Genomic DNA, 16,736 nt, shown 5'->3' on the forward strand with positions numbered 1-16,736 from the left:
CTCGCTCCTTCATTCTGTCCGTCATTCACCCGTCAAGCCTCCACCGAACCCACCATTTGCACCGCCCTCTCTACTCGATCCGACTCAATTCACTGAGATTTCAGATCAGCTAAGTCTACTCAACCCTCAATCAGAGGTCGCTTAGCTCAGTTGGTTAGAGCGTGGTGCTAATAGATCTTCTATGCAACGCCAAGGTCACAGGTTCGACCCCTGTAGTGATCATTTTGCCCGGGGACCAGCGGCGGTGGGGCAGACCGCCGCAGGCATTCTTTTGCTCCTGTCACGGAGGACTAGAATGAAGCTTGGAAAGGTTGGCGAACGAAGGGGTGGGCTGGCTGTTGGTCTATCGGCGTATCCAGATTGTGTTGGTTTGATGATGGTTTCTATAAATCGGTGAAAACCCTGGTTAGTGCTTCATAGTCAAGAATTCACACTTGCACGCTCTCTCAGAAACATGGCTTCCGATTGCCATTCTATACGGTAGCGCACCCACAGTCATTAGGAATTCCCTTCTTAGTTCTGTCATTCTGTACCGGGACTTATCCCTTTGATTGTTTCCAGTGCCCCGAGCTACGGCACGGGGGGGTGGAGAGACAGGTGGGTGGAGGCAACCAGTGTGTAGGTTATGATGTCGGGCTGATGTCAAGTGGTATGGTGAGGCGACTGTGTGGCCGACTAAGAGCTCCCTCGCCGCCGCCGCACCACCTATGCCCGCACCACAAGCCAGCCTTCTTCAGCTGGCTGATGGGAGGTTACTTGCTAGTAACCAGATTCGGACTACCCCCTGTGTTCCCCACTCGCACCCCGTTGCCTTGAAATATTTTTGACGAGGGAAAGGATGGCAGTGAGTCTTCGGTAGCTTCGACGACGGACTGAACTGCCGCTGGGAATCCTGCCTGAAAAACTCTTTTGATTGGCGTCCAAGGTACTACCTATGATAGATGTGTGAAGTGGAACTTGACTATCGGTACCACCGTTGCAGAGCAGATCACCACTGTGGGCAGACCTTCGGTCGTTCTCTGGAGATCTACTGGCCTTCACCGTACCAAAGTTTGGCCTTCGACCATGGTGATGTGATGTGGCGATTGAAGGGTTGTCCAGTCACGTGGAACATGAGCCACACAATACCTATGTTGACTACGTCTGTCCCGCTATCACTCGCTCACGTGCTGTGGGGATCCACGCTACTGTATTCCACGCTACTGTATTGTACGCTACTGTAATATACGCTACTGTATGCTAAGCCCTATCTCCGCTAGCGTGCGAGGTCAACCTTTCCTGTTAGATAGAGTTGTACTTCACCGTTTGGGCATTCCTCTTCCTCTTCCTCTTCCTCTTCCTCTTCCTCTTCCTCTTCCTCTTCATCTACCAATCAACCCAATCTTCAACATTCACTCCCTTGTGGGGTCTGCCTTCTCTTTTAAAGAAAGTTGTGCTTCGATGTCTGGGACTTTCTCTTCCACCACCAATAACACCAACCTTCGACGTACACTCCTTTTTGGAGAAAAACCACCTCACCTTCGATGAGGCCACCACGGCCGGACTAGAGGGATGCGACGCGGGGAGAAAGAAGGGGAGGCGAGGAGTCGGAGAAGAGATGATCCGACTGGGGTTGGTGCGACATACCAGCGATACCAATACCGAAACCGGATTCGACTACGAGATGGTGAGATGGGACATCACCGCCGACCGAGCTCACTCACGCCGACTACTGGAGAGCTGTTCCGACCAGAATATCCCCGGGGATACATCCCCCTACGCGAAATGCGCTCGGGGCCGTTGATCTGGAGGATCTACTTGAAGCTGGCTTCGGGGGAGTGTCGCGAAGCGGTTGGCGTCCACGATGGACGTTGGCCGCATCGAGGGAGGGGCGAACTGGTTCGCTGCCTCCCTCTTTGTTCGGTGACGGGAGTGGAGGGAGGAGATGACGACTATTTCGCCGTGCTGGATACCGACCAGACAGAGTTGCTGGTCCAGCCGTCTCCGAACTAGGTACTACAATCCACGACACTCCTACATTTTCGTGCTGGAGTAGTTCATGACGGCTAATATGGAGACAAGCAGAGACGCGCTCGTCGACTGAGTACATCATCCCGGAATTTGTATCATACAAATATCTGATGACGAATCTTACCGGTCTAAGATCCGAACTTCCGCAGTGGTAAGCCTCATATATCCTTTCGGTTGCATTAGTGATCACTAAATTCTAACTTTTCACGATAGCTCTCCATCGGCCTCAAGACAATCTTGATTCATCGAACGAAGAGACAGAGGGTAGGTGGGAAGAGTGAGCGAGTCAGCCCATAGGAGAGAGAGGAGAGAGGGGTGGAAACGGGGGGGAGGGGAGGGTGAACGGGTGATATTGCCATGATCTAGATAGGTTGCATGCAATTACTGATTAAACCAAATTTTTTTTCTTGATACATCGAAAAGATGATGAGCTGCTGGCAAGCTGCCGATTTTTTTTTTCGGGCGTGCTATGCGCCGCCATCCCCAGACTTCCACCGTCAACGGTTCTGCTGTTCGGATCCTGCCAGACTTTAACGGCGGCGGAGTCGACTTGTCCCCAAATACTTCTGGAATACTCTAGCCTTGGGGTTCAATCAACCGTTTGACCTAGCTTAGATGGGAACCACAGTGAAGTATTCACAATCGATACGGTTGAGCAACTGCTTGTTTTTGTCACCTTATCCAAGCGTTCCTCTGGACGAACTGGTCCGTCCCGTTCTGATACTGGAACGACGAGTGTTCTGTGGAAGCGTCTTTTGTGGAAGTAAACTTATAAATGGATGTCCATGATGGTTTCGTTGAAAGCAGCGATCATGCTTCCGGTCATGGGTGCGGAGGGTAGGACCTAGGGAACTCTCATGATCATGGATATATCGGAAAACTGTAGCCTAACACGTCCATAGCTCGTCTAATAAGGCCGTATGCGACAATAAATTGATGTTCTCTCTCCCATCCGTCCATAGGTCTTCATCGCTCATCCGTATTTGTCTGGGAATGATTGACGGAAATATCCGCTGCATGCAGACCACAGGTCAAAGTTCGCGGAATCCTCGTGGCAGCGGGAAGCCAAGCGGCGTGTGTGCTGGCTCGCTTTCCACAAAAGGGTCCGTACGGTTTACTCACCATTATTGATCTACCTGAGTCCCATTTCTGAACCATACGTACGGGTCCATCCTCATGTCAACGATAGATACATGATTGGTGAGTACCATACCCACTTTTTGTGGCATCCAATCCGAACCGCATGGTTATGCGGCTATATAGGCGGGTGTGATCTTCGTGTAACGTCACTAAAATAACTTATGCTCGAACCGTCGAACGTTCCACGAGCTCCAACTCCATTCCATTCGTTGCGCGTTAAGCTGGCGGACCTCCTAGGTTCATAAACCATTCATTCTCCCACACGCCGTCTCCCGACACTCCGCCACGCGATGTCGCACTCTAACAACTGGCAGAACGACGACAACTCCGACGCAGCCGGTAGCCCGGAGCACAACTACGATACGCCCGCCGACAGCAGCGACTCCGACAGCGACGATGGCGCAATAGTCCTGAAGGCGCGGATCACGGCGCTGCGTATCGAACTCAACATTCTGGAGCAGCAGCTAGACAAAAGGAAGAGGAAGAAGGCTCGTGGGATTGCTTCTGGGATTGCGAAGAAGGCGTGTACACTCACGCGCGCAGGTCTCGACGCTTGGCTGACGGAAGGAACAGACTCCGAGTCATCGCGTTCCCTTACCCGTGAAGGCAAAATCCCCAGAACCAGAGCCCGAGCAAGAGCCCGAACCAGAACCCGAGCCTGAGCTGGAGCTTGAGTCAGAGTCCCACATGCCCAGCTTCCTCGCCGGGCTGGTCGCAGCTTCGTCTTCGACACCCACACCCCCAGCTCACATCACTCCCGCACCGCCGGCCCCACAATTTACCCCCACCAACATTCGCGCCCCCAAGACCCGGGGCCGCGGGCGCCGCACCACCCTCGCCGTCTCTCCAAACCGTCCGGCGACAACCCCCGCTCCACCATCCATAAACCGGCTGCTTGAAACCGTCCAAGCTCCCCAGTCGCTGATCAAAGAACGCGGGGTGGGGAAGGGCACGCTTCTACGGCGGCGACTGGGGATCTCGGAGATGAACAAAGCCGACCAGACCTCTGCCACGATATACTTCTACCGTGAAGCGAGACGGCATTGCGGACAGGATCTTTCGCATCCGTGGACTTGGTATGTGGAACAGAGATTGGCGGGGGAGATGGTTGCCAGTAAGTTCTCCCTCTTGACGAGGGGGAATAATCGCTCACAGATTTTAGATGTGGTGGAGGGCATGAAGAAATTCGGATGGGATGAGGGGCTGGCAAAAGATATACTTATGAGTTCGGCGCAGAGGAGGGTGCAAAATAGCAGGCGCCAGATAAATAAGGATATCAAGGCTAGAGGCGGCCATATACCGCGCGGGAGGCCACCGAAATCGCGGGCGCAGGAGTAGCCATGTGGAGAGTTGAGGCGTTTAGCAGGATTTTTTGCATGTTTAATTCAACAAGTGTTTGTAAGTCAATGGATTTGTTTTTCGGGAATACATGCTGTATCATACAGTTGGAGGGAGGGGAAAAGATTGTGGTAGTGCTACCGCATCTATAAAATGGTAGTGATATGGTATCAGTATGGTCAAAATACCTGCTGCAATTATCCCGCTTAGAGACCAGCATACATCAAATCATGCCCCAATGTGCCCGGAGGGAGAGAATTTTCGTGATTCCACAGCACAATCGAGCTCTTCCCACAGAATCCATTACAATATGTAAAAAAATCTAACTAAAACTACCTATTGTAAGTGCCAAATAAAATCGTATTCAATACCATCACCTTCATCATCGTCACTGCTGCCGATTGCATCCTCATCATCATCCTCGATCTCACTATCCTCATCCTCATCCTCATCCTCATCCGCAATGCCACCTTTAGTGTCGGTAATTTGCGGGGGAGGAATGACAGGGCTGGGAGGGCTAGGTTGAGGTTGAGCTTTCCCTCCCGGCCTAGCACTTCGCCGAGTTCCTGCTGCTGGAGGGGCAACCGGGGCTCGACAGGCAACCGGAGCTTTAGGGACAACCGGAGCTTTAGGGACAACCGGAGCTGGAGGGACAACCGGTGCTGCTAGGTCTTGAGCTGAGAGCGAATCGTCACCCATGACCGGAGCGTTGGGAGGTGCTACACCCTTGCCACGGCCGCGGCCAGCGGTTGCCTCAGCCGCTGCCGCTGGAAGTTGTTTCTCGCCATCTTTCCGCCAAGGGTTGCTGCGCCGTATGCGGTGTATCTGTTTATTTGCTTGAAGCAATTTCTCTTCGTCCTAACGGGTAAGCTCGATTAGTAACTTTACAAATTATAGGTCTATAGTGGTGGTGTGGTCTTGGAGCATACCTTCTTCCACTTGTTGACTTGGTTCTTCTGCTTGAGCCCGAACCGTACGCGTACCTCCTCCCTGGTGGGCTTCCGCTTCCCACCTCGTCCATCATCCACCTGCCCGTGCTCTGCCCAGTGTAATACTTCGAGCTTGAACTTGACTGTTCTACTTACCTTAGCTTTGGAAGCGGTGGCCGCTGGCGGAGAAGCTGAGCTTGAGGCCACAGCAATGGGCGGCTCAGCGTGGAGCTCTAGCTGGTGTTCAGTAGTCTTAATCGCCGGTGCACGCGTGCAAGCTGACTGAGGCGGATCAGTAGATAGCTGTAAGGAAGCTTGCGAGAATTTCGTTGCGAGGGTTTCTACTGGCTGTGCAGAGTCCGATACTTGATCGTTCATGGTGATCGATAGCTGTATTGTATGGTTCTTCTAAGTTGTGGGGATACTATGTAGTAGGTAGTTGACGATAGTTACTGCCAGCTGTGTCGTGGGTTCAGCTGTGTGGACATTTGTACCTCCTGAACTGATCCCCTTACGTTGGAAGTTGCTCGGCACGCTAACCATAGACAGTGCGTACCTATATCAGGAGTGTTTATAGGGTACCTCTCACGAGAAATAATACGATGTGTGTGAAGTGAATTGAAAATTTGGATAACTTAAGTACAGCAGTGAATGAAAAGGCACAAGAATCTCGTCTATATCCCTCTGGATAAGCTTATCGTCACGCTTCGTGCCCTACTCGCGTAACATACTTTCCACCATAGGTACATAGAAGGGACATGGTGCCTGGTCCACCGCACGAACCACCTTGACCCATCCCATTACACACCCACTGTTGACAGCGAGTTTCCGCCAAGTCTCCACTTCCTTCACAGGCTTGTAGGACGAGAGTATTCCCACGAGAAAGCGACACGGCACACGTAGGGACCTGGCCTGACGCCCTTTTCGATGCTCCATCGAGGGACGGGCCTTGCAAACCCAGAAGCCCGACTCGACATGCCTCCGAGGGCTGAGAGGGTGATGTGTTTCGTCCATGCGAGTGCTGTTTGATATATGATCAGTTGGTGTCGGGCTAGAAGATACCATCCAACTGATGTCGTAGGGAGTTCTCGACCCCAGTGACACGACAGAAATGAGAGACCTACACAGACAGCCTGTTCACACCAGAGGGCTGTCCATCTCTTTCCCGAGACCATGTAGCGATCTGAGAGGCAAATGATTCATAGGATCTCACTCATTTGAGGTCTCGATATGCACCACCATGTCACTGTCAAGTACCATGTACTCTTATCCACTGCATTCCCGTCGATCTAGACAGCCAGCATGTACTCTACATATCAACGATTAAACAAAGCACATTCGCGTTGATGTAGCGCATGTCACACACTCTCGCCAGTCCGGCCAATCACCGTACGGTACCGAATTAGCAGATACGAGATGCCTGTCTTCAGCCGCACCATCAGGCACAACATGCACAGTTCGAAAGCGGAGACTCGGAGAGCCGCTGCAAGCCTCAAAGAGGGGAGGGGAACCTATTTATCCACGCCATGGCTGGAGCTTGACCTCAAACCTGAAGAAAATCTACAATCTTTCCTGTGTCTGTTATTGCTCTTGCTTCACTAAAATGTCACACTGGCCCCCAGCGCAGCCTCAATATCCGAACAATCAGTTCGGGGAGCAGCAACAGCAACAGCAGCAGCAGCAGCAGCAGCAACCGCCACAGCAACAGCAACAGCCTGCTTACATGAACCTGCAGTACATACCACCACCTCCCGAAGCTCCAAAGCCGACAGGCGGTAGCTTGATGAAGACTCTGAACTTCTTCTCCTCAAAGCCGTCCTACGCGCCTTCCTCGCCGCAGCCCCAACCTCCTACCTCACCGTCCTACGTGACCAGTCCTCCATCGTACGGTCCACCACAGAACCAATGGAACCAGTCGCCAACACAATATCAATCCCCATACCAGTCCTATGATACGTACCAAAATCCACCTCCGCCGCAGGTTCCATCGGCATATCCTCAGCCGCTGCCAACCCCAATACCTCAATATGTCCCATCGCAACCGCCACCGCCCACACCGGCTCCATACATCCCTCCAGTCTCCGCCGCAACCCCAATACCTCATTATGTCCCATCACAACCGCCGCCGCCGCCATCACCGGCTCCATATATCCCTCCGATCTCTACACCGGCTCCACACATCCCTCCGGTTTCCACACCGGCTCCATACATCCCTCCGGTTTCCACACCGGCTCCATACATCCCTCCGGTCTCCACCCCAGCCCCTCACGTCTCCCAAGCCTTTACCCCCGCATCACCACATGCCGACAACAGCCCAGAGATCGAGCGTCTCCGCCGGTCAATGACCGAGCTAGAAGTGAACTACACGCAGAAAACCAACGAGTGCCACAGCGTACGTACTGACATCAGCAAATTCATGCGGATCATCGATGAGAAAGACACCGAAGTTGCACGCTTGAATCGAGAGCTTGCCACTCTACCAGCTGAGGTTGAGAATCTCCGGAAGCGGATGGTCGAGAAAGACCAGGAAGTGGTGCGGGCAATGGATGAGGCAACGCAGTTGAAGGAGCAGATCGATGCCGTTCGGAGACAGTCGCAGCAGCAGATCCAATTGGCACAGCAGGATGCACAACAGCTCAGGGCCAATGCGGAATTGAATCATAAATTGGCGGTTGAGACGGGTGAAGAGCTAGCGAAGGTCCGTAGGGAGGTGGCGGATATGCAGGCGGCAGCACGGTTACAGACGGAGGAGATCGAAAATGCGAGGCAATCGGCCGGAGAACTGAGGCAGCAATTGCAGCAGCAGGGAACCTCTGAGGAGGCGTATCAGAAGATGTGGCAAGAGCTTTATGAGCTGAAGCAGACGCTAGCGAAGAAGGACGCTGAGATTGCGGGGCTTAAAACGAACCAGCCCATCCAGCCAATGCCGCCTGGCCAGACACCGACTGTATGGACGCAACCTACGGGAGTCCCGTCCCAGAACAGCTATTATACTGCTGGTAATACGAGTATGCCCGAGGAACCATCGTTTACTCCATACATTCTTCCTCAGCAGTCCCCAGTGCCCGGACTCTCATCGTACCCACCTTACGTACCTCCGACACCCGAACAGCCATCTTACAATCCCCATGGGCCTCCCACACAGCCCTTACAACCTCACGGGAAGCCTCGGGAAGACGTTGTCTTCACTACGCCAGACTACGGAAAGCCTAGCGAATATCAACCGCCAGTAGATCCGGAAGCACTGCCTGAGGCAACCCCTTCCGAGAAGGAATGGGAGCGACAGAAGCAACAGGAGGGAGCCCAAAACAACCTCCTGGATGTACTCATGACCGAAGTGACTGGTCTGGATCTTGTCAAGGCCCACTTCTTGCGGGTCAAGGGAAAGATTGATACTGCACAGCGGCAAGGAGTCCCGCTCCAGGGAGAGAGATTTGATGTTGCGATTCTGGGCAATCCAGGCACTGGTATAAAACCATTCTCCTCCTCGTATAGGTAGGTGTCAATTTCCTCGCTGACCGGTTACCCAGGAAAAACCACCGTTGCAAGGATCTACGGTTACTTCTTATCCACCATTGGAGGAGTTGTGGCAACCGACAATATAGTCGACCTCACCGGTACCCAGCTGCTAGCCGCCGACGGTGCCGCAACCGCAACGGATCTAATCGACAACCTCGCGGAGGCCGGCGGCGGCATCTTCTTCCTCGACGATGTCCAAGTGCTCACCGACTGCCAGAGCGTCCCCGGACAAGCCTTTGGAGCCCACGTTCTCAACACCATACTCGGACTGATCGAGAAGTACATCGGCACGATCATCTTCATCTTCTCTGGTCATAAATCAGCGATAGAGGAACATGCTGGTCTGGCCAATAAGGTGGCCTGCAAGTTGGTGCTGGATGATTTCACGGACGCCGAGCTCCTATTAATGCTGCGCCGGTCGATCACGACGAGGTACAGTGGGAAAATGGCGGTTGAGGGCGGCATGGGTGGCCTTTATATGCGGGTTGCTATTCGCCGTATCGGGAGAAGTCGCGGCAGCCCTAGCTTCGGAAACGCAAGGGACCTCGATAAGTTATTCACGCGGATGATAGAGCGGCAAGAGGACCGCATGACGCGCATGCGCCAGGAAGGTCTCAGCCCGAATGATTTCTGGTTCTCTGCGGAAGACATTATCGGCCCGAACCCGTCCGAGGCCATCCAAAAGAGCGTGGCATGGAAGAAGTTGCAGGAATTTGTTGGACTGACTGCCGTTAAGCAGTCTGTGAGATCTATGATCGACATGATCGAGACGAATTACCACAGGGAGTTGCAGGAGAAACCGCCGATGGCTATATCGCTCAATCGTGTATTCTTAGGTTCGCCGGGAACGGGAAAGAGCTCTGTGGCGAAGCTGTATGGTAAAATATTGGCAGACCTGGGGCTGCTTAGTAGTGGCGAAGGTCTGTCACTCGTAAAGAACTCACCCTTCGGACAACTGACAATTATCCAACAGTTCTCGTGAAGAACCCAGCAGACTTTGTCGGGGCAGTACTAGGAGAGACCGAGCAAAAGACGAAAGCAATTCTGGCTGCGGCGGTCGGAAAAGTCCTCATCATCGATGAAGCTTACATGCTCTATCCAGGTGGCAAAGGTGGCACCATCGGCGGTGGGGACAGCGACATCTACAAGATGGCGGTGGTGGATACTCTGGTCGCGGAAGTGCAATCCACACCCGGCGAGGACAGATGTGTCCTGCTCTTGGGATACGAAGACAAGTACGTCCTGCCATCCCCTCATGTCCCTTACAGCTACTGACAGACCTAGAATGCGCAACATGTTCCAAAATGTCAACCCAGGCCTCGCACGCCGCTTCGCAATTGAAGACGCATTCCGCTTCGAAGAGTTCACCGAAGCCGAGCTGCGCAAGATCCTCGAGCTGAAGTTGCACGAGCAAGGTCTCCATGCCACCGACGCCGCAAAAGACGTCGCCAGCGAGGTTCTGAACCGTGCTCGTATGCGACCTAATTTTGGAAACGCCGGCGAAGTCGAGAATATGCTGTCTCAAGCCAAAGTCCGCTACCAAAGCCGGATCAGCATGGTCCCACCGCACCTGCGGCCAATGACGGGTGATGTAGTCTTCGAACCCGTCGATATCGATCTTGAGTTCGCCCGCGGCACCACCGCAGCTCTCAACTGCCGCACCCTCTTCTCCGACACCGTCGGTTGCGAAGGCATCATCTCCAAGCTAGAAGGCTACCTCCGCATCGCAGCCAACGCCAAAACCGCGGGCATCCCCCTCCACGAGCTGATCCCCACCAATTTTCTCTTCAAAGGCCCTCCTGGCACCGGTAAAACCATGACCGCCCGCAAAATGGGACAGGTATACTACAACATGGGCTTTCTTTCCTCACCAAACGTGATCGAATGCTCAGCCACCGACTTGATCGGCCAATACCTCGGGCAAACCGGGCCCAAAACCCAAAAACTCGTCGAATCCGCGCGCGGCTCGGTGCTATTCATCGATGAAGCCTACCGTCTAGCCGAAGGCGAGTACGCAGCCGAAGCTTTGAATGAGCTAGTCGACATCCTGACGAAGCCCTTGTTCCTCGGCAAGATCGTCGTGATCCTCGCAGGCTACGACGACGACATCAACCGGCTCCTGTCGCGAAACTCGGGGCTGTCGTCCCGCTTCCCGGAGGAAATCGCGTTCGCAAACATGTCCCCCGCCGAGTGCGTCGAGGTCCTGGCCCGCGACGTCGAGACGAAAAAGATTGCCGCCCCGTGGCTCCGCGATACCGCCGCTCGAACGTATAGGGACCTCGCGGAACAGATCGTATTGGTTAGTAGGCTGCCTGGCTGGGGGAACGCGAGGGATATGAAAACCCTCGCGAAGAACCTCGTCGGTACCGTGTATAGAGATAGTCCGGACCTGGTGCTGCGCCCGGAGACGGCGGTGCAGGCGGTAAGGACCATGCTGGGCGAGCGCCAGGCGAGGGCGGATAGTGTTGCTGCGGGCGGCGTGAAGGGTATGGGCGCGGATGGAAGGCGGGAAAAGATGGGAGGAGGAGGAGGAGGAGGGGCGTCGGGAATTATGGCGTGGAGGCCGCAGGGGCTGTAGACGTAGGGGGATATAAGATCGCAAGACCGCTCTTTTTTTTCTGTCATCATATTGCATTCGATCTCCGATCATGGTACATTGAGGTGGTAGGTTGAAGCTTTGTGCACGGATAGGAATATGAATGGCCACTTCAAGGCTGGATTCGAGGCTGGATTCGAGGCTGGATTCGAGTCATGAACGGTGAAGGAGTGATTCCTCACGACCAAACATCATACTTCAAGTTAAGCCCCGTTGGTCCAAGCACTTTTGTGTCTGGTGTCTGGTGGGATTAGGAAACGGAATGTATACTTGAACTGTCATTCAGACTCGGCCAGATACTGAATGATGGAACAAAAAACCAACACAACGAAAATCACGACCAACATCAGAGCTTCACGAGTCACGCCTCATTACCCCCCACCCCACCCCCACCATTAACCCTTAACCCACCCTCCCCACGTAAGTCTGTGATCAATCTGAAAACTTCCATTCGTCCACCCTATCCTACTTACTTCCGTAAGGTATCATACTAATCTACCAGGTAGGTATACCACGGCCCCACAGTCCCCCAGTACCCGCCAACCGTTCCAACCACCACCCATCCCAGACATCTTTTAACAAGTTGAAACAAAAACAGAACCATAAAACCATAAAACTTTTGATATAACAACGAAATAAGCCTCAAACACAATCATCACAATCATCAAAAGCACGAACAAACACCCCAAGCAAGCATCCCACGCCCATCCCATACCCACACCCATCCGATCCGTCTAAAACAAAAGAAAAACATCACCCCTCTGAACTCCCTACTCCATTTAATTTACCCCCCCGTACCAAGCTCAGCACCTAGCTACCCGAGGTCTACTGCTGCTGAACCAACTGCAACAGCGCCGGGAAATTCTGCACCAGCGCGGGCTCCTTACTATGGAGGAACTTGACGAGCTCGACCAGTTCGGCGCGGGTCTCGTCGTTGAGCTGGTCCTCTGGCGGAGTCAGGACCTGCGAGAAGATGGGCACGAACTGCTGGGTCATGCCGAAGACGGTTGCGTTCGAGGCTTGGTCTGGGAGGGAGAGCATTAGTCACTGCGGTGGTGGAAAGTGTTTGCGAGGGGGGGCTTACAAAGCTTGACGAGCATCTTGTAGACGGGCTCGTTCTCCTCGTAGTCCTCGGTGAGCGGGAGGACGCTGGCGAGGGCGGGGAGGACCTCGGCGAGCGGGACGTTCATGGGCGAGGCCATGATCATGCGCGCGATGCAGCCAGCAGCGTTGTCGAGGAGCCTGGGGTTGTCGCTGGCGTTGCGGGCCAGGAAGCGCTCGAGCTTCTGGAGGATCTTGGGGTACTCCTTCTCGATGAAGGTCTTATCCTCAGTGAAGTAGCACAGCAGACCCATGGCGTAGGCAGCGTTGGCCTTGGTGTCCTGGTCCTCGTCGGTGATGCGGTGCGACAACAGCTGGAACAATTTCTGCAATCGGTCAGTATCCACTATTCGACCAAATCAACGAGTCTTCCTTACCGGAGTGTAAGTGGTGACGGCACTCTCCATGAACTTGATGCTGTCGGCGATGGCACCGACACTAACGGCCCTCTCGCGGGGATCGCTCGAGCCCGCGTACTTGTAGAGATGAGTAGAGACTATCTCCCAGATCTTTCCGTACTGCGGTCCCAAAGCGACGGCGAGACCAACGAGGACATCCATAGCGGACTCAACAAGCAGCCAGTCGTACTCGGAGGACTCCTGGAGCTCAGGAAGGTCCAGCTCATCCTCGACGTCCTCAAGCTGGGAGGGGTGCTGCTTCATGAGCACGAGAACCAGCTGGGTGGTGAGCTCAAGGATGGTGGTACCATCGCTATCGGCGAGAATAGCGGGACCACAGATCTTGAGCGTTTCGCAGACGTTCTGGAAGATAGTGGTGACAGTGGACCTAACGTGGCACGAGTTAGCATGCACGCCTTCCCATCATCCCAAACCACAACCATCCAGCAAGAGATCAAAAAGAATAGTCAGAAGTAGATTCGTGTTCACAGCATTCGCCAAATAGGCGTCAAAGTGAGCTGGGTAACGAAGTGTACTCATCATTCCGTGCAAACACAAAAACACCAGGAGAAAATGCTCGGGGGTACAAACCTATCCGTCTCGGTCTTCAAGTTCTCGAGGGTGACCTGAGCCACTACCTGTCCCAGCTTCATGAGCTCATCGGTGGGCACGACATGGAGCGGGATTCCCGGCTGCCACTTTGCCATACCCTGGCCCTCGCAGACCTGCCAGAGCGTGGCGTAGGCGCGCCAGAGCGTGGAGATGGCGGCCTTGCGGATGCCCTCGTAGTGGTGATCGGCCATTGCGCGCAGGATCTCGACCGTCCTCTCGAGGTACGGCAGGAACGCGTGCTTGCAGTGGCTGAGGATCTCTCCGAGCGTCTCGGCGGCAACCTCCTTCTCGAAGGCGACGGCGCCGACCGCGGTCAGGTCGTCCCAGTTGTCTTCGTTGTCCTCGTCATCGTCATCGCCGTTCGCTGTGACGATGGTACCAGAGACGGCAGAGCCGCCAACATTAACGACGTTCAGCTCCAGCTCGCCCTCCTCGCCATCCTCCGTCTCGCCCTGGGTCAAACTGTCGAACAGAGCCTTGGTGGTTCCGTCAAGGAAGGGCTTGAACTCCTCTCCGTAGATCTTGGCAATGGTAGAAAAGAACATGAAGGCGGTCTCCTTCATCCTGGGGTGGCCGAGGTGAAGGGACTCGTCGGCGGCGTGCATGAGCGGCTCGACGTACGGGGTGAAGGCCTGGAGACCAACAGCCTCGGCGATGGAGCCCATGCAGTCGATGACGATACCGCGAAGATCGAGTTCCTCCTCCGAGTGCTTGAGCGAAACGTAGGGAGAAAGTCCCTGCATCATGTCCTGGAAGTAAGGGGTGAAGCTGGTGCTAGCAGCGATCGCAGTAGAGCCAATGGCGCCGACGGAGGCAGCCTTGAGCTTGAAGTCGCCCTGCTCGAAAATGGCGAAGAGCTTGGGGACAAGCGTGGGAAGGTAATCCTCGACATCCGCCTGGTCAACTCCGACAAGGACGGCATCGATGGCGTTACAAGCGCGTCTCCAGATCTCAGGGCCGTCGTTCGAGTTCATCATGTTGATAAGGATGGGAATCAACTGAGCATGCTCCTTTCCGAGCTGCTCGTGCAGATCATCGGCAAGCTGCATGAGCGCCTCGAGGGCAGCCTGACGGACACGGGCCTCGGGGTCACCGAGGAGACGCAGGACAATGGGGAAGATGGAGTCGAGCTGCGTGACAATGAAGTCGGGAGCACCCTCAACACAGTGTCCCAGCGCTAAGATACCAGCCTTCCTGTACTCGGGGTCAGGGCTGCTGGTGTATCCGGGCAAGGCGTTGAGCATGGGCACAACCACCATACTCGGGGGGAGAGCGGCGGCCATGAAATCCAGCATCTGCAGAGCCGATCTCGAGGGGGTCATCTCGTCGTCATCGGCGATGTCCTGGAACTCGGTAACAATCTGCATGGCCCTCTCCGTCAGGGTCTGCCCGACCTTCAGCGCCTGAATCTTCAGCTTCTTGTAGCGGATGCAAGACAGGAGGAACGACAAGGCTTTCGTGCGGACGTCGTCATCGAGCTCCTTGTTGATCGACATGTCGGAGAAGAACTGGACCAAGTCACGGAAATGGCTCGAGGTGAATGCCGGATCGACGATCAACAGCATCTGGAAGACCTCAAACGCCGAGTTCGACTTCTCCTCATCACCATCCTCAGCAACCTGCTTGAGCACCGAGACCATAGCGGGGATGAGCTGGCGCACAGCCTCCACGGCCGCCGAATGCTCGTCTGAGTTCAGAACCTCAGTCAACTTTCCCAGCGCCAGCAGGGTGTTCAACCGCACGGACATGCTCTCGGGGTCATTGATAGTCTGAGCAAACAGCTGGACAAACTCCTGCCAGCTGCTGGCCATCTCGTCCTCGAGGGTATCCAGCAGGGTAAAGAGGACATACGTGGCGACCTCGCGATCGTCCTTCTTCTGGGAGCGGGCGGCCTGGATCAGGGTGGCGGGCAGATCCAGCCAGAGTCCGTTCGGGATCTCGATTCTAGCGATAGCCGACACGACGCGGGCGGCGGAGTGCCGGACGATTGGCACCTCGTCCTGGGTCGCCGACAGCAGCAGCGACTCCTTGATCTGCTGTTTCACGTCGTCAGGCACCTTGGCCGACGAGTTGTTCTTAATTCCCCAGAACTTGGGCACCAGCGTGCGCGCCTCCACCGCCGCCAGCTGCCGCAGCGCCTTGTCGGGGTGCCCCCGCACAATCTGGATCAGTATTGGCAGCGACTCTGGCATCTTGTAGTACTCCTTCTGCAGCTTCGTCGTCGCCTTGAGCAAAGTATTGTTGTCCGCTATTTCCACACAAGACCGTCAGCTCCGCAATAACACAATAACATTTTACCCAGAAGGCAGTAAGAAACAGAATCACTCACGCGCCAATACAGACATCAGAGTCTGAACGAAGGCCTGTTCATCCATCGCAGCAGGAGGTATTAGGTATACGGTATAGAGAAGGTGTGTGTGTGTATCTAGACAGAACGTATGTCCCGGATCAAAAGAAAACGAGCTTTTAAAGAGGGAGGAGGAAATTCGTAAATTGGTTCGTATATGTAGACGGTAGGTGGGGCGTGGAGCGTGGGGCGTTCTTCTTCGGGGAAGAAATAGAAGGTGGGGCCGTTGGAGTCGTTTAAGGATTTTTTTTTGGAGGGGCAACAGACGGACAGCCAGACAGGTCGCAGTTAGTCCCGTGAAACCCAAAATTTCTTGTCACGCCAAGCACCGAGCGCCGCTTGCAGGGTGGGTCAGGGTACCGCAGCCTTGTGGGAGCAGGGTGCTCCCCCGTGTGGCCCGGCCCCGTGCGGCGTCGGTTAGTTATGGTTTTATGGTTGCTCACTGCTCACTCGACGTCTACGGTCTAGCACCTCGAGAGTCGAGACCGAGACCATCGTGGAAGGAAGAAATAGAATTTCGAGTGCTACATAGAGTATGATACGCAATAAAGCGATGACATCAACAGGACGAAAAGAAAAGAAAAGAAAAGAAAAGAAAAAGACTTCCGAGAAAGAAAAAAAGAAAAAAGAACCTCAAGTCCAGTCCACTCCCGAGTCCCATCTCGAGTCCCATCTCGAGCTCACCTCACAGTTCATCACCCGCAGGCCTTATCGAACCGCCCAACGAGTGCCGCCTCCGAATCAAC

General features: G+C 54.4%; 4 protein-coding genes and 1 non-coding gene across 5 annotated transcripts; 3 read left to right on the forward strand and 2 right to left on the reverse strand.

Moving 5' to 3' along the window:
* Positions 1 to 135: 135 nt before the first annotated feature.
* On the forward strand, positions 136 to 222 carry BZA05DRAFT_t211. The gene has a single exon. It is a non-coding gene; the product is annotated as a tRNA-Ile (tRNA).
* Positions 223 to 3,345: 3,123 nt separating this feature from the next.
* BZA05DRAFT_436978 (uncharacterized protein) lies at positions 3,346 to 4,648 on the forward strand. The gene is made up of 2 exons (XM_051486434.1): positions 3,346 to 3,671; positions 3,724 to 4,648. The coding sequence occupies exons 1-2, from the start codon at positions 3,441 to 3,443 to the stop codon at positions 4,486 to 4,488; spliced, it is 996 nt and encodes a 331-aa protein (XP_051338396.1). The 5' UTR covers positions 3,346 to 3,440; the 3' UTR covers positions 4,489 to 4,648.
* A 176-nt stretch (positions 4,649 to 4,824) lies between these two features.
* BZA05DRAFT_474774 (uncharacterized protein) lies at positions 4,825 to 5,795 on the reverse strand (the record flags this gene model as incomplete). The annotated part of the gene is made up of 3 exons (XM_051488142.1): positions 4,825 to 5,346; positions 5,418 to 5,516; positions 5,574 to 5,795. 3 exons carry the CDS (start codon positions 5,793 to 5,795, stop codon positions 4,825 to 4,827), a joined length of 843 nt encoding a protein of 280 aa, XP_051338397.1.
* Positions 5,796 to 8,427: 2,632 nt separating this feature from the next.
* Positions 8,428 to 11,514, forward strand: BZA05DRAFT_339029 (ATPases of the AAA+ class; the record flags this gene model as incomplete). Its single annotated transcript, XM_051480915.1, has 4 exons — positions 8,428 to 8,884; positions 8,948 to 9,856; positions 9,910 to 10,171; positions 10,221 to 11,514. The coding sequence occupies 4 exons, from the start codon at positions 8,428 to 8,430 to the stop codon at positions 11,512 to 11,514; spliced, it is 2,922 nt and encodes a 973-aa protein (XP_051338398.1).
* Positions 11,515 to 11,957: 443 nt separating this feature from the next.
* Positions 11,958 to 16,258, reverse strand: BZA05DRAFT_354821 (armadillo-type protein). Its single transcript, XM_051481370.1, has 5 exons — positions 15,973 to 16,258; positions 13,623 to 15,891; positions 13,011 to 13,419; positions 12,617 to 12,959; positions 11,958 to 12,557 (listed from the first exon to the last, which is right to left on the reverse strand). The coding sequence occupies exons 1-5, from the start codon at positions 16,016 to 16,018 to the stop codon at positions 12,358 to 12,360; spliced, it is 3,267 nt and encodes a 1,088-aa protein (XP_051338399.1). The 5' UTR covers positions 16,019 to 16,258; the 3' UTR covers positions 11,958 to 12,357.
* Between the last annotated feature and the right edge of the window lie 478 nt (positions 16,259 to 16,736).

The sequence above is a fragment of the Tricharina praecox genome, assembly GCF_024521635.1.
Source record: "Tricharina praecox strain CBS 144465 chromosome Unknown BZA05scaffold_16, whole genome shotgun sequence".
Lineage (NCBI taxonomy): Eukaryota > Fungi > Ascomycota > Pezizomycetes > Pezizales > Pyronemataceae > Tricharina > Tricharina praecox.

Coding starts and splice junctions, on each gene's coding strand:
- BZA05DRAFT_436978 (XM_051486434.1), top strand. CDS start 3,441: ATGTCGCACTCTAACAACTGGCAGAACGACGACAACTCCGACGCAGCC. Junction 3,672..3,723: donor CTTCTGGGATTGCGAAGAAG/GCGTGTACACTC, acceptor CGGAAGGAACAG/ACTCCGAGTCATCGCGTTCC.
- BZA05DRAFT_354821 (XM_051481370.1), bottom strand. CDS start 16,018: ATGGATGAACAGGCCTTCGTTCAGACTCTGATGTCTGTATTGGCGC. Junction 15,892..15,972: donor TCTGATGTCTGTATTGGCGC/GTGAGTGATTCT, acceptor GTGTGGAAATAG/CGGACAACAATACTTTGCTC. Junction 13,420..13,622: donor TTGAAGACCGAGACGGATAG/GTTTGTACCCCC, acceptor GTGCCACGTTAG/GTCCACTGTCACCACTATCT.